Genomic DNA, 27,652 nt, shown 5'->3' with positions numbered 1-27,652 from the left:
CCCGTCTGCCTTGCGTGTCCCTAGTCTTGGTTGCCAGGAGGTTACTTTTGAAGCAGTTACAATGTTGGGCGGAGTGCAGACAAAGTATACTGCAGGGAAGGCCTTTCTTATTCTCCAGGCTTATCTCCGTGGTCAGAAATCAAATCAGCAGAGGTGTGGTTAGACAGCTCTGTGGAGGACGGCGAGCCTGGCTGCATCTTGCTCCCACCTAAGGCCTGGCTGAAGAAAGTTAAAATCCCATCTACCTCAGTGTCTTTATTTTGTCTGGAGCAAGCAGCTCAGCATAGCGCTCTCTCTCTCTCTCTCTCTCTCTCTCTCTCTCTCTCTCTCTCTCCTGTCTCCTCTCCCTCTCCCTCCCTCTCTACTCATCGATCTCTCTATAGATAGATAGATGATAGATAGATAGATAGATGATAGATAGATGGATAGATAGATGGATAGATGGATAGATAGATAGATAGATAGATAGATAGATAGATAGATAGATCTGTGTGTATTGTGATTGCGTGCATCATATGCATGTGTGCACATGTGTAAGTCCATGTGGGAGTCATAGGAAGTCCTCTGTGTTGTCCTTTATCATTCCCTACCATATATGACCTGGAGACAGTGTCTCTCCACTAAGCCTTTCAGCTAGGCTGGCAGGCAGCAAGCCCCAGTGCTCTTCCTATCTCCACCCCAAGCCCCCATGCTGGGGTTACAGATACCTTGGATCTGAACCTAGGCCCTAAGACTTGTGCAGTAACTGCTCTTGCCCACTGAGCTACCTCCTCAACCCTCACCAGCCTTTTAATTATTTCTGTATTTATTATTTACATGTACGTGCCAGAAGAGGACATCAGATCTCATTACAGATGGTTGTGAGCCACCATGTGGTTGCTGGGAATTGAACTTAGAACCTCTAGAAGAACAGCTCGTATTCTTAACCACTGAGCCATCTTATCAACTCCCTAACCAGCCTTTTAACAATGGTTATTAAGAAAGGTCTCAAAGACAAAGTGCCCTTCCTTGAGCTTCAGTTGGGGGGGGGGGAACATAATGATGTATGTCATTCTTGTCATTTTAACTCAGTACCAGTCACAATGCTGATTCCCAAGATATCATGGCAGAATTACTGCTTGAAAACATGAATGAGTGTTTTCAAACTTCCGTTCTCAAAGCTGAGCGTAGGAAGCATTACTTCTCGAGGATGTTCTCCATGCTGGGCAGTCCATGCCCTTTGTCTTTTTACTCTTGATTTTTAATCCTATGGGTAGATTTGATAGGGGATGATCATCATCTGCAATCTACAGATAAAGACATTGAGTTTCAAACTGCTAAGAAAAGTACCCAAGCAGCCAGGCGTGGCAGCACATGTTCGGCATCCTAGTGCTTGAAAGGGAAAGGAAGGAGAATCGGGAAATTGAGACTAACCTCTTCTGAGACTTGAAAGGTTTCCTGGACTGTAGGGTGCACAGCTGGGTTCTTAACCAGGCACCATGCTTCTCTCCAGTCTTGTGCTCTTCTGTTGGGAAAGGCACTCAAACTCCAAACATACATCGTGTGATGCTAAATGGCTGCTGCACCAGCGTTCCCTCTAAGAATTTAAATCATTAAGAATGTGTTAAATCAATTACAACTTACTTAGAGTTAATTTAATTATTCAGTCAAAGAGAAGGGGACCATTATGTGCAAACTGGGCATGCCTATTTTCCAGGGAAATCACCAGCGTGAGTGGATCCTTCATACAGCTAGCTGGCCCTTAGAGCCTACAGCGAACAGCTTCTTAACCTGTTTCTTCGTAAAGCTCCTCTTCTCCAAGAAATATTTTTACACAACAACCCCAGATATATCATCCTATAAAACAAATACACAAGTCAAACATTTGCTGGTGGTAAAAATCATAAAGAAATTTATTTTAAAACAGGTCTTTGGTATGTATATATTTTTATCATTTGTTAAAGATGAAAGCTCATTCGCACATTTCTCTGAGGGATGTGCTCGTTTGTTGTTGCATAAAGAATGACATCTTAGAGGAATATTTGATACAGTAGGAGGTGGCATCTTCAGAGTTGATCATTAGTTGCCTGAGAACAGCGCATCACACAACTACACACTACAACGCGGTACAGGTCTGCTTAGAACTACATCAGAAGTGGCTAGAAATTCCGCTCTGATCCCAAGCTAGATAGAATTTGTTTACCTTTATTTCCATTTGTTTTATGTATTTGGGCAGAGAGGAGCACACTCATGCCACAACACATGTGTGGGTGTCAGAAGACAACGTGCAGAGTCATTTCTCTCCTGCCACCACATAGGCTCTGGCATCAGGTCTCCAGGCTTGGGGGCGAGTGCCTTTGCTCACCGAGCAAACCTCGTGAGGCCCTCGTTTAACTACTTTTTTTCAAAAAATCAAGTCAGCAACTCAAACAGCAATTTTTATAGCCTAATATTTTAATACAGTGTTATCCTCAATAAGGATGTTGCTTGCATGTAGATTACTTTTGTTTCTTTTTTAAAGTTTTTAATTAGCATTTATCAGTGTGTATGGGGAGGGGCAGGTAGAATTACCAAATCATTCCCCTTCTTTCACCATGTGGGTCCTGGATATCTAACTCAGGTTACAGACTTGGTGGCACGTGTCTTTACCTGCCGTGGAACTTACCTTCTAATGGGGGAAGGACAGTGAATCTGTAAGTCTGGGGGTCAAAGTCAGCTCCATGGACTTTGAGCAGACTACAAAATAAAAATCACTTTCTTTGTTCCTTTAAGTTACCAGGAACCAAAATATTATGAACTTATAAATCAAAGAGAGAGAGAGAGACAGAGACAGAGACAGAGAGAAAGAGACAGAGAGAGACAGAGAGAGAGACTTAGAAGAAGTGTTCTATTCCCTAAAACCATTTATTCCTGTGTGTTATTTTGCCCATTAAATGATTCAAAAAATGCTGTGGATGTCACAAAGTAGACTATTGGAAAACATTGTCTAAAAGTTTTGAAACCAATAATTCACCAGCACCAGAAAAACATATGTTTTTTATTTTAATCCCCACAAAAAATAAAGTGTTTGAGGAAACAAAGGAAATAATGTATGGTGGCCTACAATCACTGTCCCAGAACTCAGGAAAAAGACAGAAGCAGGAGGATCCTGAGTTCAAAGCTAGCCTAGGCTTCATAGTGGCATACTGTCTCAAAGAACCCATGGCTGAGTATTTGGTTTAATGGTAGATGCTTGCCTAGCATGCACAATGCCCTGTGTTTGATCCCCAGTATAGATGGATGGATGGATGGATGGATGGATGGATGGATGGATGGATGGAGCTTCTAGGTGAGGCTAGAACAGTTCTCCAACCACAGCTCAGCAACCTTAAATAAACACCATGATAAAATAGAATACTGTACCTTCTCGTTTTTCAATAATGATGCACTATTCACAAACTATTATTTAGCCCACAATCTCTTTGTAAGGTAAGTATTATAATCCCTACTTGATGGCTAAGAATGCAAGAATCAATACAATGTACAAGGAACAGTTATTAATTGCCTTAAGACAGTTTGGGGACTGAGGCCCTCTGATTCCTTGATGTGGAGCTGTTTTGTAGATTTAGATTCATATTTCCAAGCCTGAGTACACCCACTGACTGCCAAGGTCGCTGTGGAAACAATACAGGTTATAGGTGTTTAAGAGTGGTGGAGGTATTAAGAAAAAGTTGGGACACTGTCTTAACACTCAGTAGGAGATTAAAGGGCCCTAGAACTTGATACCATTGTCAGGTGCTAGCCTTAGGTTCAAAGTTCATTGACTTGTTAAATGAATCTTGCAGCTTCCCTGTGTAAGAAGACACAGTATGGTGGCTGAACTCAGAGTCTCTACAGCTCGTTATTATTTGAGATAGCCTGTTTAATCTTCATTTGCACATGGCTGACTTCCTGGGTATGGATGCTAACGCTGTATAAACTCCTTTATCAGTGATTACAGCTTGTTCGGTTTTTACTGTATCAGCACTTATCTCAAAACAGAGGCGGGGCTCATTAAAAAGAAGTCACATAGTGACGCTGGGGTCTGTGACTTCCAACCCTCACACTTGTCCCTGCTGTCACATTCAGGTTGGAGAGACAATTGGCATTAGTGAAGAAATCATGGGTCTGACCATCTTGGCTGCTGGGACCTCTATCCCTGATCTTATCACCAGTGTCATAGTGGCCCGAAAGGGCCTGGGGGACATGGCTGTGTCCAGCTCTGTTGGAAGCAACATCTTTGACATCACTGTGGGGTGAGTAAAATGCTCTAGAAGCATGCGCACCAGCTTCACTTCTGTCTTTGTCTTCTAAGCTGTAGAAATATGAGCTGGCTCTCTAACCCAAAACTTCTCAAGTGCCCAATAAACTTAAGCCGGGGAACCCTGTTCCATTGAACCAGCTGGCTTTTTATGACCAGCAAAAACAAATACTTACATACAGACTGGTCTAGAAAATAAGACTTTCATTTACATAACTACCCTCAGCACACAGTATGACTATTCACTGTCCAGGAAAGACTGCCATACCTCTGGTAGTTTTGTGGTTTTTTTTTTTTTTTCCTACTCTCTAATCACTAACCTGACCAGGTAAGATTGGATTCAAAGGCAGCTTGGGACTCACCTGGGCCCAATGTTGACATTCTTTCTCCTTTCCTGAAAACTCCTGGCAGCCTAGGTTTTGTGAAAGGCAAAAGATAAGACATTTTTTCCTACCTGAACAAACTGGAGTTCTTGGGAGGAATAATCTGTAGTGAGCAAGACTGGCAGGGACTCTGTTATCTCTCCCGTTCATATAACTTGTCAAAAGTAATTGACAAATGACCCTGAATGTCAGCTCCTGAGAAGCTAAGTCACAGAGTCTCTGTGCTTTCAGGATAATAGGGCTCTTGACCCTGAAGTTGGGAAATTCACTAGAACGCACCCACTTTGTCATTGAACCTCTTGAAGGTTGTTCTTTTTCCTTTCAATTAAGCCATTACACATGTATCTGTCATTGTTCATATAGTGCTTAGAGTTAGCAACTTAAAACACACCGCCGTCATACGGATTATGTATGATCAACCTCATTTCTGCTTGGAAACTAGAAGGCACAGAGCTAGTAGTGTAGCTGGTGAATGGGATAGCTGGAATTAAAAGAGGATCTCGGAGGGCTAGCACTCTGTCTCGAAGTAAAATCCAACTGTGAGTTCCCAGTGTCTGAGTCGTCTGTCAGAGACCAAGGTGCCTTCTTCTAAGGCCTTGTGCTTTTTGCTGCCTGCCCATTAATGAGCCTCCTCATCTGTCTACAGGGAACTCTGACTTGTCTCTCCAGTGCCTGTCAAACCCCCAGGGCTCCTGCCTGCTCTTATAGACTCTGCATATTATATCCTCACTAGAATTATTTCTTCCTGCCAATCTGTGAGCCTTTCAAGCATCCCCCCCCCCTAATGAACTCACCAAAGCCTAGCCCATTGTCCAGTGCATGGCATCTCAGAAGTGCTTACCACAGGACCAGATAGAGGGTGTTTTCACAGAAGTTGCCCTGGGATGAACTGTATTTGTCAACTCTGCCACTCACAAATTTACACTCACCTGAGGGGGTCCAGCAAGGGAGGAGGAGGGAGGATTTCTAGTGTGAAAAAGAAAGAGCCCATTACAGTCTAAAGCTTCTAAGCATCCAGATGGACATGTGTGTCACGTTTTCCAAAGGTGCGTACTCCAACAAATAACATATATATGAAATCATATATATATATATATATAAATAGTAACACGGGCGAGTTTCTCAGAATCCCCCCTAGTCCTGCTACCAGAAGACCTTTATCTTTTATCTTCTCCTGCAAATATTTAATAATTGTTTTAGAGAATATTCAGTTTTGTTCTCTTGGAGGGCACTTATCTTTTCCAACTTAAAGCCACATAGGCCTGGCACAAACTGTCTTCTCCTAGTACCCAGGCAGGCCACGTGCACCGCTCTGCTCGGTGCTTTCATAACCCTTGGAACTGACACTCTGCCTTCGGGTGTGTCTCCTCTTGCACAGGTCTAAGCAATGTCTTTCGATAGATCTTCTCTTTCTTCTGCCTTATGCTATTATAGGTATTATTTCATTACCATAAATCCCTTAAAGCAGCATTAACAGACAGAATGTTTTTTTAATATTTTAATGGGTACTGGTATAGTTTATGTATTTATTTTCTAGAAAATCTTTCTCAAAATTGGTTCAGTTTTATGTTTTTTATTATCATCACATTGAATGTGTTATTAACAATATAGTGAGTGTAAATTTTCTCCACAGTCCTGCCTACATTTCCTTTTGCACACATAAGTAGTAGATAGTGTTTTAGAAGGTGCATACAAAAGTGAATGATGATCTGCCACCCACTCAAAATATGTACACTTTACATAATTGAAGTTACCTTGCTAGTTTGATGAGTGCCCTTCATATTTTTGATTAAAATTATATAAAAGGCTCTACTTTTAATCCTAGTTCTTCAATAAATAGATACCCTGTGAGTGGTGGAAGGAGAAGGGTCAGGAGTCGGCCAAAAAACAAGTTCAAAGCCAACGTAGGCTACAAGAGACCCTGTCTCAAAAATAAAAGGAAAAGGGAAAAATGAAAGAACGACTAAATTAAAATTACATCATGAGTATTTTCCTATTGTTACTATATGGCTTGCAGAGTTTGTGGTTTGGTTTGGTTTGGTTTGGCTTGGCTTGGCTTGGCTTGGCTTGGCTTGGTTTGATTTGGTGAGTCATGGTCTCAGGCAGCCCAGGCAGCCTGTATCGAAGAGAATGATCTTGAATTCCTGATTCCTCTGGCTTGACATCCCACATGCTGGGTTTACAGCACTATGTCTGTCTTAGGCAAAGCAGATGATGCTAGGGCATCTTGCATGCTAGGCAAACCTTTGTCCAGCTGTTCTGTAGCCCAGATCTCTAAGCTTGTGGGTTTAAATAACATAACATACATAACATGCATAACATTACATTGGCTTACCCACTGTCTAACTAGTTCTTTACTGCTAGAAATTGTAAAAAGATCCCCCAACTTTTTACTCAAATAAGGCAAAAAAATGATCATTTTTCTGAATCAAGTCGCACTTGTAGCCCATTCTCTTTTTATGTTTCTTCACTGACAACAGATCTGACAGATCAAGAGGTGTGAGTCACCAAAGAGTGATCAAGTGTCACTCCCCAAAGAGTTTTACAAACTATCAGAAGAGCTACCTGCCTCAACTTTACCAAAATCAGTTGTGCGTGTGTATAAGTGTTACTATGGGCTGTTTGCTTTCCTGCCCCGTGACAAATGTCTAAGCTCTATTACCTTAAAGGCGAAGACATCTATTTTCACTCATGGCTTCAGAGGTGTCAACCTGTGGCCTTTGGGTAACCAATGTGTCACAGTGGGAGCGCATGGCAGAGAAGGCCTGCGTACCTCATTGTGACCAAGTAGCAAAGAAAACAACAGAAAGAGGACAAGGTCCCAAAATCCCATTCAAGATCATGGCCCCAATGACCTAGCTTCCTTCCACCCTACCTCCTAAAGGTTCCATCACCTCCCAAGAGCCTCAGGCTGGAGACCAAACCTTTAACAACTAGCCTTTAGGGCATGTTCAAGACCCAACTGTCTAGTGCAAAGTTTGGGTTTCCTCGGTTCATCATGATGCACTGAAGTATTAGTGAACAAAGATCTACTTTAACATCACAGGCCATGGTGTCAATCACTTGAGCTTTGCCTAAGTCAGCATAGCATTCCTATGTGTCTACTCATGCTAGGCCTAGGAATTCAAAAATGCATACATAATGTGGCCTCTCAGAACCTATTAGCCAAGAAAGAAAGAAAGAAAGAAAGAAAGAAAGAAAGAAAGAAAGAAAGAAAGAAAGAAAGAAAGAAAGAAAGAAAGAGGGTGGCAGGCGAGAGGGAGGAAGGGAGGAAGGAAGGAAGGAAGAAAGAAAGAAAGAAAGAAAGAAAGAAAGAAAGAAAGAAAGAAAGAAAGAAAGAAAGAAAGAAAGAAAAACAAGCTTATGTCCTACTTGCTTTTCCATTAGAAAATTTTGTGATTCAAAAGGTTACTTCCTCCCCAACATCCCAGAAACCAGGCACAACTGAACCTTCCTAGCCATGCTCAGCTGAGAACTGGCTGCGTGCCTCAGAACTGCCTCCAGGTGGCAGTACACCACTGGAACCAGATATTTCCAATCATGTTTCTTTACCTACAAGGCTCACTTAACTAACTCCTGCGTGTTCCCAACAACTATTCTTCCTTGTGATTGTCAAAGTTAGCACTCTGATTAGCAAACAGTGGTTGTTGTCAGATTTCAAAAGTCAGTTCAAAGCAAGAAAACTAATAGGAAAATCTATAGTAAAGTTCTAAAAATTCGTTATAAATGTAAGACCCTTTGGTTGGTTGGTTGGCTGGTTGGTTGGCTGGCTGGTTGGTTGGTTGGTTGGTTGGATGGATGGTTGGTTAGTCAGTTAGTTGGGTTTTTTGACTACAGAGTGAGACAGGATCTCACTATGTGGTTCTGTCCTGGAGCTCAGTCTTTCAGAGACAAGCTGGTCTCTGCCTCCTGAGTTCTGGAATTAAAGGCATGTGCCACCATGCCCCACCCAAGACCCTTTTTTAGTAAATGATTATTACCATCCATCTTTCCCAGAATAAACTTCAGACTGCAACATTGTGCCTTGGTCCCCACCACCACCATACAACCTTATGGCATTTTAGGTTCTCAAAGAAGTCCTTCTTACTCTGTCTCCATCCTGAAAATTAGAGGCTCTCTTCTTTGTTTTTACCACTCATGCCTGTATCCTTTTTCTGATGCCCTGTCCTCCCCTCACCCCATACAAATCTCGATTCACCTTTTAGGACTGAGAGTGCGTTGTAATCTCCTCTAGAAAGAAAACAGAAACTAATTTGAATCAAATTCAGAGGTCACCTGTAGCAGGCACACCTTTGATGTTGTCCACTAGAGAACAAATGAGTCAGGAAGTTGGTCAAGTGTCCAAGGGTCCCCTCAATTTCTTTACATAGTTTCCTGAGCCAATCATTTGTCCTAGAGACCCTAAAATGCCACCCTCCTCAAATCATAGACAGGCATCCTCTAGAGCTTCTTCACCACACCTGATTGCTCCCTGTCCCTCTTCTCCTGCCTGCTTCTCTTCCTCTCAGGCTCCCACTGCCCTGGCTCCTCTACACCATCATCCACAGATTCAGCCCAGTGACTGTCAGCAGCAATGGCCTCTTCTGTGCCATCGTCCTCCTCTTCATCATGTTGCTTTTTGTCATTCTCTCCATCGCCCTCTGCAAATGGCGGATGAACAAAATCCTCGGCTTCATCATGTTTGGCCTCTACTTCGTGTTCCTGGTGGTCAGCGTCCTCCTGGAAGACAAAGTTCTCGTGTGCCCTGTCTCCATCTAGTGGAAAAGCCATATCTTAAACCAACAGCATGGATAGTCCCTCCCGGCTCTGGGCTCCAGGCTCCTTGCAGTCTTGAGAAGAGGCAGCTTGTGCACAGCCCTGGGAGGCAAGTATCCCTCCTTGGAAGGTTGGAGGAAGGATGGATTCCCACGGGGCCATTCACTTCACAGGCACCTCGCCCTTGCCTGATGAAAGAACTCCATGTAAGAGACAAAGAGGACCTCCATCACCACTGACAGGTACTCCTCGCTGGTCGGAGGTACGTTCATTGTGATGACACAAAAGAGGACAGAGGCTATACATACATATAAATACAAATATTATAAATATATACACATGAGCATACAAATCTTGCCTGTTTCTGTACTATACCTCTTCTCCTAGACCTATAGATTAATACATACCTGTACACAAACAGAAAGAAAAATTATATATATATAAACATATATTTAAGTGCAAATGCATCTTTTCAGGGATAGCTCTAGTATATTTATAGTACCTATTTGAAGAGGGGCATCAACTTTCAACCTTCAGTTTGTGCTTTGCCCCTCAAATGCAAAAGCTGAATTAACAGAATCAGTAGGCAAAGTGCTCTTTGCTATGGTTTCTATCCTGCTTTGGATGTACTAAGTTTAGTGAAATTCTTTGCAGAAGGAGAGCTTAATAGAGGGAGTCTGTAGGAGCCCCATATAGAACCTCTAAAATACTCTCACAAGCCAAAAAAAAAAAAAATCACCTCCCCACTGGGGTGCTCTGAGACCCTTGGGATTCCATAAGACAGGTGACACTCAGACTGGGTGGCAAGGAGAGGGATCTGCTGAGGGTTGGGCTGTTTTGGTTTGGTTTGTTTTCTTGTAATGCCCCAGCATGCAAGTAGATGGTATGAATGAAAAACCAAAGTAGTGCTTTTCTAGGACAGCAAAAATTATATAAACTGAACCTATCATGTTCCAGTGCACGGCCCATTATCATCAAACGACCAAGGGCAATCTTAGCCATGACTGTCATCTGACATGCTTTAATACCAAGGGCTCCCACACAGTCCAAAGTCCTGCCAAGAGCGCTGAGATGTGTGCTGAAAATCACCGTCCAGCAGAGGTGCTCAGTGGGGGTTGCCACCTAATGGGAACATAAGGGCATAGCTCCTTGCTCCTTAGAGCATTTTTCAGTGCAGTCACAAAGGGCTGCAGTGTCTAAGATTGTTCCCAGTAGATCTAAACTAAAGACTGGCAGTGTTTGATTGAGGCTGTTCAGGTTTGTTTGCAGAGGCCCCCACCCCCCTCACCCCAGAACAGTTTCCAAGTCCAATGTCACAGATTTGGTCTGTAGACTCATACAACATCTGTATCCTGCCTCCCATCATAACCTCATCTGGAACTTTAGCATTCCAAGCACAGTGGAGACAGTACATGTTCCATCGTTTCTTTACACTACTTGGAAGCAGTCACTCTGATATCTTGCTCAGCTTTACATGGGGTCATCTCATTCACTGAGTGTCCCCAAGCTCTGTCTGACATCTTGTATGACTTCTACAAGGTTTATTTCAGTAGAAAATGGGACTGGCTGGCAGCAAATTACATTTAAAAAAAAAAATATGTAGAGTTTTTCATTTCCCTAAACCATACTTTCTCCTTAAAAATCAACTGAAAACGTAAAGAGAGGGTGGCCCCCTGAGTGTAAATTGGCACATGTCATGCACGGAGAATGTCACCACGTATTCACGTCCTGATCTGGCACTATGCCTATTCTGATTGTTGTGAACACCACTTAACACAGGGAGGCAGGCAGGATGCAGAACTCAAAGCTGAATTAAAAAGGTCGGGTAACCCAATACTGCAGCTCAAGTTCAGCATTCCATCTACAAAGGCTCCATTTACAGAGCTCAGCAAGGCAGGCAGAGCAAGCCCCTCACCTCTCTTCACTCATAAGCAAAAGGCACTTCAAAGTGGAGGCCCCCTGAGGACACAAGAAATAAAAAGGTCTGCCACCAAAGAAACTGGCTTTCAAGTCTCTCCAACAATGCAGAGTTGGGATTTCAATGGTGAAAGAGAAATCCATGCCCCATTTATCAAGGGTTGGATTTTGTATGGGGCAAGTATTTGGGTTGCTTCCTTACAGAGAAAGACAAAGGAAAAGTGAGTTTTCAGTTCTAAAATCTCAGATTCTTGTCCTGGCTGCTCAGATGAGAGCATGATGATTGTTGGATAAATTCTGATTTCTGGTTGGTTTATTGCTGAAAACGTATAATTTTTTAAAAGCCAACTACAAGTGGACTGTAAAGTAAGAAAGGTCAGAGAATGTCTTCTCCCATCATGAGTATCCCCTCCTCACCAAGAAGCCAGGAAGCACTCCAGGTGCCTAAGAGATTTCTGCTTCGTAGGGAGAGTTGTGGTCTTGAACAAAAGTTGCTTTGAGAAGACAACATTCCCAAAGCCAGCCCCCACTTCTATGGTGTCCCCCCCACCTCCCTGAGAGGTGCAGGCATCATCTGCTGCTAGCTCTTGCTGCCTTGTCTGAGGAGTGTGTGGCTGTGTGGCCATATGTTGTCCTGGAATCATTCACATCATTGTAAAACTGCTTCCTACAGGATAGATTCAGAACATCTCCAATTTCTTTCTTGCATGTCAGTGTGTGCAAGTGTACTGGGTCTGCTGACAGACAATATCAAGGGCAGCATCATCCTACTGGTCCAATCACACTTGGAATCCCAAAGCAAAGAGCATCGGATTTGACAGTCAAGGAAGAGGAAACTCATGCACACTGACCAAAGTGGGCATTTTTGAACAAAAGGGTTTGTTTTTTTTTATTCTGTGCACATATCCACACAAACATTCACATACCATTCCAACTACAGAATGTAGGAAATGGGCAGCTGTGTCCCTGTTGCTTTCAGAGAAGTAAAAATATGCAACAAGAGGCATGGGAAAAGAATTTTAGACTGCTGTCTCTTTGCTTCTCCGGAGCAGGGTATGAAATAATATCAAAAGTTCAAGCCAAAATTTTACCACTCATCCTAAAATAAAGGAATTGTACCCAAATGGGAAATTTGGTACTCAGAGAAAAGCCAAGCCAGTCTTGCTTGCTGTCATCTCTGCTATAGCCTTAGGCAACCCTGAAACAGGAGAGAAACTTGGTTCAGACCGAGGAATCTAAAATAGAAACTCCTAGATTCGCATTTGAGAGTGTCCATGACACATCCACCTGCCCTCTGGACCTGGCCGGTCTCTGATGGGATGAAGCATGAGATTAATGGTGTGATTCAACTTCCCAGGACCTAAACATGCCAGACAGAGTCAGCAGGGCAGAGTCCATGTGCAGAGGCTCAGAGATGGGGTTATTCATCAGCTCAGCAGATGATGCGGAATGTCTGAAGACTCACTTTAGAGTCATGAAAAGAGGCAAGGACCGTCTAGTGTTCACGGAAAATGCTTTGCAAGGCCTCTGACAGGGGTCATTAGAAGTTACTTCATAGGGAAGACATGAGTCAGGAAGTTTGGAGGCCTTTCAGCAAAACATAGCTGCCTCCGTGATTAGATTTTTGGTGACATTAAAATATATATATATATCTGCTCCTGGCCAGAGAGAGTTGGCCAACTCCCCTATACCACTATTTCCCACATCTTTTAAATGCCTCTATGACTTGAGATGAGGGAAGATGGTGTCTGTAAAAGAAGGTTATCCACACCCAGACCACCTTAACAGAAAGTTGTTCACAGAAGAGGCAATGCTTAGAGCTACTGGCCAGTCAGAGGGGGAGATGGAATCTAAAGTATTCTATTGAGAGAATTACACTGAAGCATTTGATAGGGTTTGATGCCTGTCTGAATGAAGCATTTCAGAGAATTTCGGTAGACTTTCACACAAACACACATGCACACACACTTGAGTGTGCAGGCACACACAAATCCTATTCTTCATTGCACCCAGAAAGATTGAGACCCCAACAAGTAGCATGTTACAGACAGCAGGTGTGTTCCAGAAAAAAGCATGCTATAGAAACGAACACCTACCCTTAACGTATTCTCTTGGCCTAATAATTTTTAAGCTGTCATCCTCAATTCCCATGCCTCTCACAACATTCTTTTCAATTAGCAGACAAGGTCTTCTCAGTAAGAGAGAGTTGGTAGAAAAATATAAAACTCAAAGGGGGAGGGGAGAAGAAAAGATTATTTATTTGTAATAGGATTCCTAAGAAAGCAACCAAATATACCTATGGTGTTTAAAGTGGTTATGAATAACAGACATTTTTAAACAGTTACTAGAGTCTATACACATCCTACATTTATTTGAAAAGCACATGTCAAGAAGGACTCAGGAAAGAAAGGTACCTGTGCCTTGCCCCAGTGTCTGTCTGAGTTCAGCTTACTGCCTTTGAATCTTTGTGGTCCTTTTTAATCTCACAGCTTCGTATTCTTTGAAATATATAGCTAAGAAAAGCAATAAAGGAAATACAGCCAGCTCAGATCCAATACATATTATTGCACCTTCGAGCTATTTCTCTCATGTCACTGGGCACTTTGGGTCCACAGAGGCTGTCGTTGCCACAGCAATGAGGACATAGGCCTCTGTGCAATCACAGATGTGCTCATGTTCGCTACATCTGGAAGTAGCTTGCTTCCCATGTAGACCGCCCAGACAGCATGAATCCACATGCCTTTCTCACACATAGACAATCAACCTCGCTTTAGACTACCTACATGGCACCAAAGTCTTTAATCTTGTTTGTGAGTCTTTTCTTAAGAAAGGGTGGGAGAAAGGGCCACACGAGGGACAAACAGAAGGACAAACAAATGCATGACCTAGCCAGGCTTTGAGAGATCAACCTAGTTCTGAAAGTTTAGGCACATGGGCTCAAATTATTGTACAGTGAGGGACTGAATGGAGAATCATGGTGCCTAAACCAAAGCACTTTTCCTAAGAGACTGATGGACTGGGCTGGAAAATCAAAGAGTACCTAAGGATGAAGGAATGCTGTGGACTTGCACGGGCTCCCACCAGAGACTGATTGCACTGGGAGAATCTGTCTACTGGTTACTATAGTACCAAGGAGCACTGATATTAAGTCATCATGGGATATCAGTAAAAAGTTCCGAGTGTGACCAAGGTCAGTGTTTGACACTGACAGAAGAACCCCATCCTGCTTAACCCTAAGACCCCACAGCTGATGACTTTTTTTATTTGTTTGCTTTGCTTTTCTTTTCTTTTCTGCGTTTCCTTTGTGGCAGAAGTCAACTGCTTTTGAACACTTTTTGATCTGTATCCATGACACGATTTAAAGTTGCCACTGGAGGACCCTGTACCTATTTTCATCAAAAGCACCCTTGAATTTTTGTTCATTTGTTTAGGTGTTTTCTTCCTCCTCCTCCTCCTCCTCCTCCTCCTCCTCCTCCTCCTCCTCCTCCTCCTCCTCCCTCTTTCTTCTTCCTTTTCTTCCTGCTGTTGTCACAGTGTAAATATTCAAAAGTTCTAGGCCTTTACCCTCAACCACACTTTCCTGTACATGACTAATCCTGGGAGAAGTCCATTCTAATTGCTGTTGGATGGCAGGCAGAATCTGTAACCACAGAGGTGAACAGTGGTGCAAATACCTTCCAAGGACCAGTAGACTTGAATACAGTACCAATGGGAGTTAGTTGTCTGGTGCCAAGAGGAACACTGGGCACAGTGTTATCATAGAGGACTGGTGAGGTCGCAGCTCTTTTTGTATCTTGCATCTTCGTTCCACATAGTCAAAAGGGAAACAGGAAAGGAGCCACATCAAATTGCTCCAAGACTCTGTGTGTGTGCTTGCCTCCATTGATCCTGGGAGGAAGACATTTCAAATGGGAGGTCAGAGAAAGGACCAGAGATACCCTTGTTACGAGTCCCATGGTGTCTTTACTTCCTCGTGCAGTAGGTTCCTAGAAACAGTAAGGTCACTTCCTGCCCTGGGAAACTGGTCACCAAAAGATGGAAATTTTCTCTTTGATTGCAGTTTCTTCATAATAGAGATAGAAATAACGAAGACCTTGGACACTGACAGGTCTCTAAAACACCCAGCTAGCCAAAAGAGATACTAATTTTTCTTAAATCATGTCACATGCACACAAACAAGAGAAAAGTGAGGTATCATTTCCGGAATTAAATTGCATGCGCGAATTAAGGGCAGAAAATTCCTTGCCAGTTAACTCAATGACTCTCCAACTCTTACCATCAGGATAAAACTGAAGGACAAAGGATGCCTTTTGGCTTTTTTAATTTTTTTAATATTGCACTTTATAGTATTTCATAAGAGACGATTGTCTTAATTAAAGCCATAAAATACCAATAATGCATATATTCAGGGCTTCTGAATATAGTCACTAAACAGTCCACGGGTCATTCTGTGTGTTGTTTGTTGTAAAATGAAGTTTATCTGTTCTGTTTTTATTACTTAAACTACTGTTCTAGACAATCCTAATCGACTAAAAAATTTTAGGTGTGTAGTTTAATCAAACTTTGAAAATCAAAGAAATTATTCATTTCATGGAAGAATTCTTCATTTCCAAAGCAGCTAGTTGCATGGTTTCTTTAAATAACAAGCTCCACTATTGCACTGAAAATATTTCTTTTTAAAAATCCTAGATTATTTTTTAGGAATCCATTTGCTATGTTAAGCAAGATTCACCCATGTGGAGATTGGAATGGATGATTAGCTAACATGCCTGAAAATATTAGGATGTACTTGTGTTTTTATATAAATATATGATGTGTCTAAGAAGTTCCCTTATAAAAATGGCAAGCAGATATATAACCTGTTAATAATATCTTATACCTATATTTGTATACATCACTGGGAGGACAAGCAAAAACAATGGACTTCATGGTGTGCTGGGTGATCAATTTCCTTTTCTGTCAAAACACAGTTTCTGACTAGGGATGGTGAGCTGTTCATATAGATATGGACAGAAGCTCTCAATACTAAAACCCTTAATATTTTACTTTGTAATGCAATCAGAGTAATAGCTGAGATGATGACTAAAGGGCACATAATAGCCTAGAACCACAGCCGAGTAGCTAGGTCATCTATGTAAGCCCCAGTATTAAATAGAACAACCCCATCGATAATCTTAGGCTTGAACAGACAACTTGCCCTAAAGAAAAATACCTGAATGCAGAGTCAGTGACATTCAAAGAGTCAGAGTGTCCATCAAGAATAGAGCTTCTGTTGAGTTCAGCAGAGTCCACCGTGGTCCCTGTACCTAAGCTTGTTCTTCCAAGTCTCCATAGCAACAGCTTCCATCTTCACAATGCAGATGCGGAGAGGTGCATGAAAAAAAAAAAAAAAACACATATATATAATGAGACTCGCAAACCAGGCATAATGGCACACCTGCAATCTGAGAAGTGAGGAGGTAGAGGCAGGAGGATTGGAAGCTCCCGGTCAGCTTTGGCTACATGAGACCCTGTCTCAAAAAACAAAAAAACAAAAAAAAAACAAAAACAAAAACAAAACACTATCCTCTTGGTTTGATGAAGCACTGCTGGCACAAAAGATAAGTTATATATTTTTAAAACAGGAATATTATTAATGTTGATGCTAACATAGATATGTACCCTACAAGGGATAACCTGCCTTTTAAATGGGTCATGTTATAAGTATAAAACTGCGCCCAAGATCTTCTGTTTGGGGTTGCATACTCATTTCCTGCCAACCAAACCTTTTCCGTGCCCTACAGCAGAACCTATGACCCAGATTTGGTCATGATATTGCACCCCATAAATATGTACAGTAACTATACCAATCAAAAGAATAAAACAGATTTTAGAATTTTTAAATGAATATATTTTGGAAAGACCAAAACATATCAGAATGCCATTTTTGTGAAGGATCTTTTTAGGGGCAGTCCGGGTCTCGTCCAGCCTTCGTTTGCCTGCACTCTAAAGAAGTATCCTAGCCCCTGTCATCCCCCTCCAGACTCCGGGGGATGCACTTTAAAGTCATCTTCGTCATTTTGTGTTTGTTGTGAGCAGTTTTCTCTGGCTGGCTAGACGTACAGCGACTCCGTGTCATTTACTCTGTGACTCTGTCTGTACATAACTGGAATTCGGATGGCAACTGTACATAGGCTGTTTGGAGTGGTGTGCGTGGGTCACGTGGTCTCACTCTGATAAAGGGTTTCCTTCCATGTTCCACCGTCTGCATCCTCGTGCTTGTACTACTGGTTACTTACTGAATACATTTTATGTAACTAAGTCTCCTCAGTGTAAAAGTAATAATAATAAAACAATTGACTCCAAAACGAATGTGGGTTGTTTTTTGTTTTTTTGTTTTTGTTTTGCGGGGGTGGGTATGGGGGTCATTTGTACACTAAGAAATCTATGCCTAGGAAATGAGGTTTTAATTAGATATATTAAAAAAACCACTGTTTCCCGTTTCTGAGGTCAGCTTGAACATCTTATTATAAAAAACAGGAAAAAAAAAATTGTGATATTCACCTGTGATCTCAACACTGGGAAAGTGGTGGCAGGAGGATCCGAACTTCAGGGTCATCCTTGGCTACATAGTAAATTCAAAGCTCATTCAGGGATGTGAGACCTTATCCTAAAAAGACTGGAATAAAAGATATAATGATAAATCTAATGTTTTTATATAAATATATATGGTCACCTTTTCATTTGAATATGACTAATTGACTTATAAGTTTAAATGATTAACTTATGAATTGAGTTATTGAACTCTCTCCAGCATTTGATATATACATCTGTTCCTCTCAGATGCCTCAAAAAACTGGATAGATTTACAAACCAAAATAGCAAAATCTAACTATGTGACAAGCAATTCTTACAACAAATCAAACTGAAGGGTTGTACTCAACTGGATTACCATAAGATTTTTCATACTGTTGACAGTATTAAAGCGAACTCTTACCTTTAAAAGTCTTGAGGCTAGACCTAATTACACATTTCACATTTTAATGAAATTGTCCACTGTGTTGAATTTCCTTCAAACACTTTGAAATAAAAATATTGGAGTAAAAAACCCCAATGATTATAAAACTGATTCCTAAACCACACCAGTGTGGATTTTATGAACTTGGTTTCTTTTGTCATCTCCACATTTTTATAGCATCTCTCCAGGCTTTGAAAAGTCACACAATGAGTACAATGAGCAGATCTGCCATCTTGGAGCAGGTAAGATAACGGAGTCACATCCCTCATTCACCATCTAGAGTTTCAACCTCCTGACCTAACACAAAGTTCCTGGCATCCCAAACACTACCACGATGGGTCTACTGGAACCACAGCTGGTGGTGCTGCACTCTTGACTCTAAGCCCAGACCCCTCTCATTGCCCATGGTGCCCTCTCCTCACCTGGATTACGCTTATCAGCGTCAGCTTAGTTTTGACATCTACTGGCCGTGTTCCTGTTGGCATTGCTGGGTTTTCTATTAAAGCCCCTGTCCCTTCACTTAGGTCAGTGAATTCAGCAATCCCACCTGGGTTTACAGCAGATGGTGGATAGATAGATAGATAGATAGATAGATAGATAGATAGATAGATAGACAGACAGACAGACAGATAGTAGATAGATGATAGATAGATAGATAGATAGATAGATAGATAGATAGACAGATAGTAGATGATAGATAGATAGATAGATAGATAGATAGATAGATAGATAGATAGATAATGATAAATAGGTAGATGATAGATATATGATTGATAGATGATTGATTGATAGTAGACAGATGATAGGTAGTAGATAGATAGATAGATGTAGATTATTGATAGATGATTGACAAATAGTAGATATATGACAGACAATTGATAAATGATAGATAATAGGATAGATAGATGATAGATAGATAGATAGATAGACAGACAGACAATAGGATAGATAGATAATGATAAATAGGTAGATGATAGATATATGATTGATAGATGATTGATAGTAGATAGATGATAGGTAGTAGATAGATGATAGATAGATGTAGATAGATTATTGATAGATGATTGACAAATAGATATATGATAGACAATTGATAAACGATAGATAGATAGATAGATAGATAGATAGATAGATAGATAGATAGATAGATAGATAGATGATAGACAGGTAGGTAGGTAGATAGATATATGTATATATGTGATTACAAAACTTATTTCACAAGGTGATGCACATACATGTGTGTGCATGTATGTATGTATGTGTTTGTGTGTGTGTATATACATATACATATATATCACATAGGATTATATTGTTTCATAGGATTCTTTATTCTTTTCCTACCTTTTTTATTCTGACCACAGTTCCAAACTTGCTACTAGCAACTTTGTGTCTGTACTGTACTACAAACCTACAGACAGATGTACATAAGCAGGCTGGGAAAGGCAAAGGCTAGGGGACCAGGGACCTGACCTCAAACCCACATTTCTATAGAATCTTACAAAACTGTCAAAAAAAATAGTTATACTACAGATTACATCACTGTATTCTTAGGGTTGCCTGGACATTCAGTGTCAGACATTTTGTTCTGAGTCATAGCCCTCTTCCTCCCTGTCCAGTGTCAGCCATGTTTTATCTGACTTATGCCACATATCCATATCAACGCCATGTTATCAAACATAAACTGAGCCTTATAACCTTCTCTTTCCAACACCTCTATCTCATAATTTTCAGCATTGGCACTACTGACATTTGAAGCTGGAAAATGGTCTGGTAAGTGCCATCCTGTGCATTATAGGATGCTTTGCCCTATAAATACCAGTTTCATTTTTTTAAAAATGCTCAGACATTGCCAAATTTCTTCTAAAAATATCAGGAGGGTAGAATAAAATTGCCCCAGTTGAGAACCACTACTGTTCTGTTTTATATAATTCAGTCTACTACCTCAAGATGTCTGCACGTCAGCCAGTCCTTGCCTTGTAGCCCCTTTGGATGTTGTATAACTGAGAACCAATTCCCATACATACATGCACAACTCCATATCCTGCTAAAATTAGAAAAATTACATATTCAAGCAGGAATCTGAGTGTAGTGGTTCAGGCCTATAAACCCATCAATTAAGAGGTGTAAGGTGGGAATATTGTCATGAGTTCAAAGCTAGCCTGGGCTACATACTGAATACCAGGGCCAGCCTGGGCTACAGAGTAAAAACTTATCTCAAAAGAACAACAGAAATCAAGCAGGAAAACTTGTTTGGCATTATTTTCTCAAATGGTCTCGTGTGTGAACGGGAGATACTGAAACTTAAGCTTTGAGATGATTTCTCCCTTGCAACCAATACCAGGCAATCTTGGTTGAGAACTTTGCTGAGTCTCTGGGTTTCTCCCTGGACAGATCCTTGATTCTCTCTGCAGATCTCTACAAGCTAAAAATGGAGAGACAGGACATCCCCAGAGGCGTCCTCCAAGGTGAGATCTTTAATGTCCTACTAGCTAGATTCCCCATTGGAGCAAGAATGAAAACCTTTTATTTTCAACACAGCTAATAGGCATAGCCCCATTTAAGGAAAATTTGAGGGACTGGAGAGATGGCTCAGCGGTTAAGAGCACTGACTATTCTTCCAGAGGTCCTGAGTTCAAATCCCAGTAACCACGTGGTGTCTCACAACCATCTGGAATGAGATTTGATGCCCTCTTCTGGTGTGTCTGAAGACAGCTACAGTGTGCTTATATATAATAAATAAATAAATCTTAAAAGAAAAAAAATAAAAAGGAAAACTTGATTCCTACATTCCTCTCATCTCCTTGCCTCCCAAAATGAATCCCACATCTTAGAAATGAGGTGTTTTTATTCTGTGTTCAACACAATGATGTTTAAAAGCTCTATGTCTGTCTTTGTATTAAAAAAGAAATTGGCAAGCTACTTTCTGCAATGTTGTCTTCAGAGTAGTCATAAATCTGGTGGAGTCTTTCATCTATTCCTTACGGAATGCAGTTAGACTGTTTCTCATTGTTTTTATTTTATTGACATTTTCACGAGAGGGAAATTTTAAAATGGGAAAAATAGGAACACAAAGAATAAAGTGGGAGCGAATTCACTCCCACTTTAGTTGCCTGTGCCTAAGCAGGCAACTTGTGTCTACATCAACGTTTTTATCAAGTTTAAGCTACTTGAAATCCACATTTCTATAAAACCCAGTTGATATCCTACAGGACTAAATTTCAACAACACACACACATGGGCACACACATGCATATACACATGCACATATGCGCGCGTGCACACTTACACACACACACACACACACACACACACAAACTCTTCCATATAATTTTTATGGCTCTATTTCATCATAGTTATTTTAGCAACTGTCAATTTTATTTTTATGCTAATTATTTCTACAAATTCTGTGTCTCAAAATGTGTACAAAATGTCCTCAGTATTAAAATAGTGACCTTTTTAAAAAAAAAAAAAATCAAATTTGGGGGCGGAACTAGAGAGATGGCTCAGTGGATAAGAGCACTTCCAGGGAGTCCTGATTCAATTCCTAGCACCCACATGGTGGCTCACAACTATCTGTAATGGGATCCCATGACTTCTTCTGGTGTGTCTGAAGACAGCAACACTGTACTCATATACATCAAATAAATAAATAAATCTTTTTTTAAAAAAATAAAATTTGGATTTAAACATGCCTCATTAGTAAAACTGACCCAAAGTCAGTCTCTCAAGACTGCCCTGACTTGTGTAATGTGACTAACAAAGGCCCATGAAGGCAACCAAGGAGTCAAAAGTTGGTCAACAAATACCTGAGCTCTTCTAGTCTCCAGAATTCATTCCCAGCGATCTAAATCACAAAATTCAGTAAATATTCTACATACTTTTCCTTAATCCCTGAATATTTCTTGATCCCTTTGGAGTCAGCCTTGGGAGCTGGATAAATCCTTTGAGAACGAGATTTATCCTATTCTCAAAGAGAAGTTTATTGTAGATAAACTTTCTCCTCCACCATACCTAAGAGAATCATGTCCTTTCCTTTCCTTTTTATTTCTTTTTTTTTTTTTTTTCCAGACTTTACCCTCAAACCCTTTCTCCCTTAAACTGCTTCTCGTCAAGCGTATGGTCACGGCAACAAGAGAAGTGACTGCTGCCATCCCTAGAGGGAGAATGGTACCCACTAGAAGGCAGCGTCCAACTTCTCTAACTTCAAGGCTCAAGGTAGATCTTTGCAGTTCTTAGCATTCAAATAAAATGGCATTCTCATTTATATCAACTCATTTGGAGAGGACATAAAGCTGAGAGTAGAGGAAGGTGCGGACTAACCCTCCCAGCAAGATTTATAAACACATACCACAGTTCTTTGTTCATGCAAAAGCCTATTGTTTGTTGAGAGCAAGGCCATCACAAAGCTTTCTCAGAAGCCTTGCTGAATGGACAAAGGGAACACTGGTTTTGTGCCTTAGCCCAGGGGCAGACTTGGAAAGGTCTCATCCAGGGCTGGAGCCATGGTATCAAAGGAGTTAAGGTTTAGTTTTCCCCATGAAGAGACAGGAGATGTCAGCCCCAAGGCCTCTGAGATATCTTGTATTCCCTTTGTGTAACATTGTTTGATTAGCTTATGCTCACTTGGCCCCATTGCATGGTAGCTTTCTGCTGACTCTGTCCAACTTTTCCCTGTGTAAGCTATATATAAGATGTTGTACTTGTTGATAAACTTGCTTAGTAAGACCTCCTGACCCTAAACATGGTCCTTACATTCCCCCGACAGATGTAATTCACTTTTAAAATTCTATTGCAACAATTATTACTTCTTTGTGAGTTTCATATAATGTATTTTGATCATAGTCACACTTTCGCCCACCTCTTCCCTTACCCAGCCCTTTTCATTATCCATAGAACTTTGTGTACTTTTTTTTTTTTTAAATCCTACAAGGCACATTTATCCTGCCCAAATATACATGGGTGTGTGGCCTTCCACTGGATCATGGTCTACTACTATTACCTCTCCCTCTCCAAGCAGATAACAGTTGCCAATAGAGTCCCATCTGCCAAGTGGTGTCCTGTGCCTGTCTCCCTGTTCATGCTGAAGTTTGCTCTGGCATGGGCTTGCTCAGGCTTTGCACATCTTGTGATAACAGCTGTGGATTATTACATTCAGCTGCCTTGTCATTTTCAGAGAATAAGGTTTCCACCACTTCTTACACTCTTTTCTGCCCCGTCTCCCACAATCATCCCTGAGCTATGTCATGATACACAAAACTTGTAAGAGAGAAAAAGTAGCCACCTAGGCATTTCTCCCTTTGCTACTGTATTCAGAGTGTCAGGTCACGTGGAGAAATGAATATATTCCCTGGTATACGGTAAGATGTAGTTCAGAAAGAAAATGTTGAATGCTGAGCTTTCTGGGTTTATAAAATATGCTCCCAAAACTTCAGCTGGAAAGGTCTCTATAATAATTTCCTCCATTTGCCCACTAGAAGTTCAACATCTACTGGATGCTTCACAAATAGCACTGGCCATTGCTGGCCATGTCCTGTTCATTTCCTGTGGAAGATTCTGGATGTCTCTGGCTAATAGAAAGCCTTTCATACAGAAACTCAAAAATCTGTCTTCCTGGAGTATTTTTTCATGGAGCCTGGTTTAAAGACATAATAATAGTTCAGTGCTGCAGGTAAGAGCACCAGCTTTGGAGTTAAGTTGCCTGGGCACGCTGCTTTCTGCTATTGTCTGGGAATATGAATTTTCCTTTGTTTCCAGGGTGTTTGAATTAAATGCTTATGGCTGTGCTGTGCACAGAATAATGATTTGATGATGGTGGCTATCATTATTATTCTGTTCTTGAGACTACGCAACTTTTCCAGTCTCTTAATTTGTCAGTTCTGATTGCCTCACATATAGCATGTGTCCAAATGCCCACACAGATCTAGATCATAAAATATGCTCCAGAGCCTTAGTGGGAAGGGGCCCTGAGGGACTTCTTTTTTTTTTTTTTNNNNTTTATTTATTTATTATATGTAAGTACACTGTAGCTGTCTTCAGACACTCCAGAAGAGGACGTCAGATCTTGTTAGGGATGGTCGTAAGCCACCATGTGGTTGCTGGGATTTGAACTCTGGACCTTCGGAAGAGCAGTCAGGTGCTCTTACCCACTGAGCCATCTCACCAGCCCCCTGAGGGACTTCTTAACTATTCTTCTCTGTGTATCATCTCTTAAAAATTATGTCTCTCCTTACAAATAGAGTCCAAGCCTTTGGAGACATTGAGGTAGGAATATTAGGTCCTTCTATAATTTAATTGTCTGAGGGTGTATATGATTTTAATTCCAAATAAAGCTACCTTTATGTTTAAAAATTACATCCTTTTATCTATTAAATTTTATACAATATATGTTAATCATACTCTTCTACCTCTCCCAACTTCTCCAGGATCTTCCCAAGTCTCTAACCACCCAACTTCATGTATGCCCTCTCTCCCCGACCCAAGTGAAAAGTGATAATCAAAACAAACAGAAAACAAATAAGACAAAGATACCAAAACAAAACAAAAATCACACACATACACAAGTCTATTTTGTGTTGGCCAACGATTCCTGGGTATAAGGGCTTCCCTGGAATGTGACTGATATACCCAGTGGCACTCCATTGTAGAAAACTTACTTTCTTTTGCCATCAGGTATCAACTGAAAATAGTGTCTTGGTTAGGGGTGGGAACCCATGTCTACTTCCCACTCTCAGTGCTGGATTGAACCTGTGCAGTCTTGTACGTGATTCCATAGGCTTGGTGAGTTCATATGTATATCAGTCCTCCTGTGTCTGGCAGATCCTGAGTCATTCACCGCTACTTCTAGTTCTTATAATCCTTTCTTTTTTTTTTTAATATGTATGTATTTATTATATGTAAGTGTACACTGTAGCTGTCTTCAGACACCCCAGAAGAGGGCATCAGATTTTGTTACGGATGGTTGTGAGCCACCATGTGGTTGCTGGGATTTGAACTCAGGACCTTTGGAAGAGCAGTCGGTGCTCTTAACCGCTGAGCCATCTCACCAGCCCCTTATAATCCTTTCATCTCCTCTTCTGCATAGATCCCTGAGCCTTCAGGGGAGGAGTTTGACAAAGATATAACCCTAGGGATGAGTGACCCACAGTCTCTCACTCTCTGCACATTGGTTCAGTTATGGATCTCTGGGTTAATTATCATCTACTGTAAGAATGAGCCCCTCTGATAAGGGTTGACCAATGCTCTATGGGTATAGTGGTATGTCATTAAGGTTTTTTGATAGCTATGTTCCATTAGCAGAAAAATAGTAGATTTCTCTCGGGTCTCATGACCTATCTAGTCTCAGATTCTTGGCTGGAGGTTGGGGTGGGGGGATGTTCTCTGCAGATACCACCGTCAAGCCAGTGTTGATCCTTGTGAGTCAAGAAGGAAGTTCAATTCAACACCGCTCAGTAGCCAGTGTTAGTTCAAACTTCAAGAGTCTGACAGCAGCGTTTTGTTTTAGGCATATTTAAGTACAGCATAGTTTGGAAAAAAGTTTTCTGGTGATAATTTATTCAGTCAGTCCTGTGTACACAATAAAGCTTAAGGCATGACTACATTTAAACTCTTTGTAAAATACATGTGATATTTTAAGGGTCTGGGGAAGGATCTGATGTGGCCTCAGGTCATACAAATAGCTATAAAGGTCACCAGTCTATAAACTACATCCAGTCCCGTTTGTAAAGTACATGTAACTTTTCCATTAATTCTATAAATTAATGCTCAAGATAGGGATCTGGGAAGGATGACTGAGATTGACATAAAGGTCTTGGGGACCTGGGTGTTGCCTGGCCATACAAACAGCACAGAGATCACCAAGTCATTAGCCATAGCCATTCCCAGCCTTCTGGGTAGGACACAGGTTATACGTCTCTTCCTTTGAATGCTAAACCTGTGTGTTTAACATTCCTGGCTTCCCTGGTGCTTTGCTGTGAACACAAGGACCTCATGCCCTCTAATGCCCTCCACACTTGCTTACCTTAACTGTGTCAGGTCTGGGTTCCATCTCATGAAGTGGGCTTTAAATCCAATCAAAAAGTGGCCAATCACACTCATAACATGTGTGCCGCTATTACACCAGTACATATTGCAGGCAGATTATTGTTGCAGGTTTGTGTTATTGATGATTATAAGTGATAGCTGAGTGATCTATCTTGGTGATTACTTTCCTTCTCCAGTAACATTAAAAGTACCTTCCAGCACTATGAGTACTAGTCAGGGGTGAATCCTCTAATTGAGCACCAACTCAATTGCTTCATGTTCAGAGACAAAAGTAAGTGATGTCTTCAGCTATAGGGCTAACCAATAGCCTTGGCAATAATCTGTGATGTTTGGAGAGTCTCTAGGACCCCTTTGGTCAGTGACTCAACAAGATATAGCCTGTTCCTGTCACTGAGGACTTTACTTGGTGGCATATGTTGTTTAATTGGGGCATTGTCTCCCCTATTATATGGTGACTCTACTTCAATTCCTTTTACTTAAGTATATGTTTTAGGAAAGTTCTACAGTAGTGTTTCCATAGAGCTTTCCAAAAGGTGATAGTTGTCCCTTCCCATACTTTCCCCTTTCCCCCACCCTCCCATACCCCACTGCTTCACTCTCCTATTCCAGCTTCTCATTTATCTCTTTGTAACACTATATTCTATTTCTCCTTCCTTGGAACATCCCTTTCTTGCTTTTCTCTGAATCCTAACCATCATGTGATGTCACATGATTTACTAATCCTGGCCATTCTGACCGGGGATAGGATGGAATCTCGAAGTAATTTACATTTCAATGATGGCTAAGACTAATGGACATTTCTTACGTGTTTCTCAGCCATTTGTGTTTTATCTTTTGAGAACTCTGCTCAGTTCTGTTTTATTTTAAATTGGGTTATTTTTTTCCTTGATGCCAGGTTTGGGGAGGTTCTTTATATATTTTAGCTATTAAACTTCTATCAGATGTAGAATTGGTAGAGATCTTTTCCCATTCTGTAGCTGTTGCTTTGCTTGAGTGATAGTGTCCTCTGCTGCCTGCAGATCAAGATGTAAAACTCTCAGCTCCTCCCCAGCACTGTGTCTGCCTGCACACTGCCATGCTTCCCACAGAGACAATAATGGACTAAACATCTAAACTGTAAGCTACCACCAACTAAATGGGCTTTTTTATATATAAGAATTACCATGGTCACGATGTCTCTTTGCAGCAGTAGAATCCCTAAGACAATCTGTCTTCAGACACTCCAGAAGAGGGGGTCATATTTTGTTACAGATGGTTGTGAGTCACCATGTGGTTGCTGGGATTTGAACTCTGGACCTTCAG

General features: G+C 41.2%; 1 protein-coding gene across 8 annotated transcripts in view; it reads left to right on the top strand.

Moving 5' to 3' along the window:
• Positions 1 to 14,782, top strand: part of Slc24a2 (solute carrier family 24 member 2) — a 351,643-nt gene extending 336,861 nt beyond the window's left edge. For all 8 annotated transcript variants that reach the window (XM_029539915.1, XM_021200589.2, XM_029539914.1 and 5 more), the window contains 2 exons: positions 4,087 to 4,253; positions 9,150 to 14,782. In XM_029539915.1, the coding sequence (XP_029395775.1) occupies positions 4,087 to 4,253; positions 9,150 to 9,399 (417 nt within the window). In that variant the 3' untranslated portion in view covers positions 9,400 to 14,782. The remainder of the gene's footprint in view (positions 1 to 4,086; positions 4,254 to 9,149) is intronic.
• The last annotated feature ends 12,870 nt before the right edge of the window (positions 14,783 to 27,652 follow it).

Source organism: Mus pahari, chromosome 6 (genome assembly GCF_900095145.1).
Source record: "Mus pahari chromosome 6, PAHARI_EIJ_v1.1, whole genome shotgun sequence".
Lineage (NCBI taxonomy): Eukaryota > Metazoa > Chordata > Mammalia > Rodentia > Muridae > Mus > Mus pahari.
This window is presented reverse-complemented; position numbering and strand designations above follow the sequence as displayed.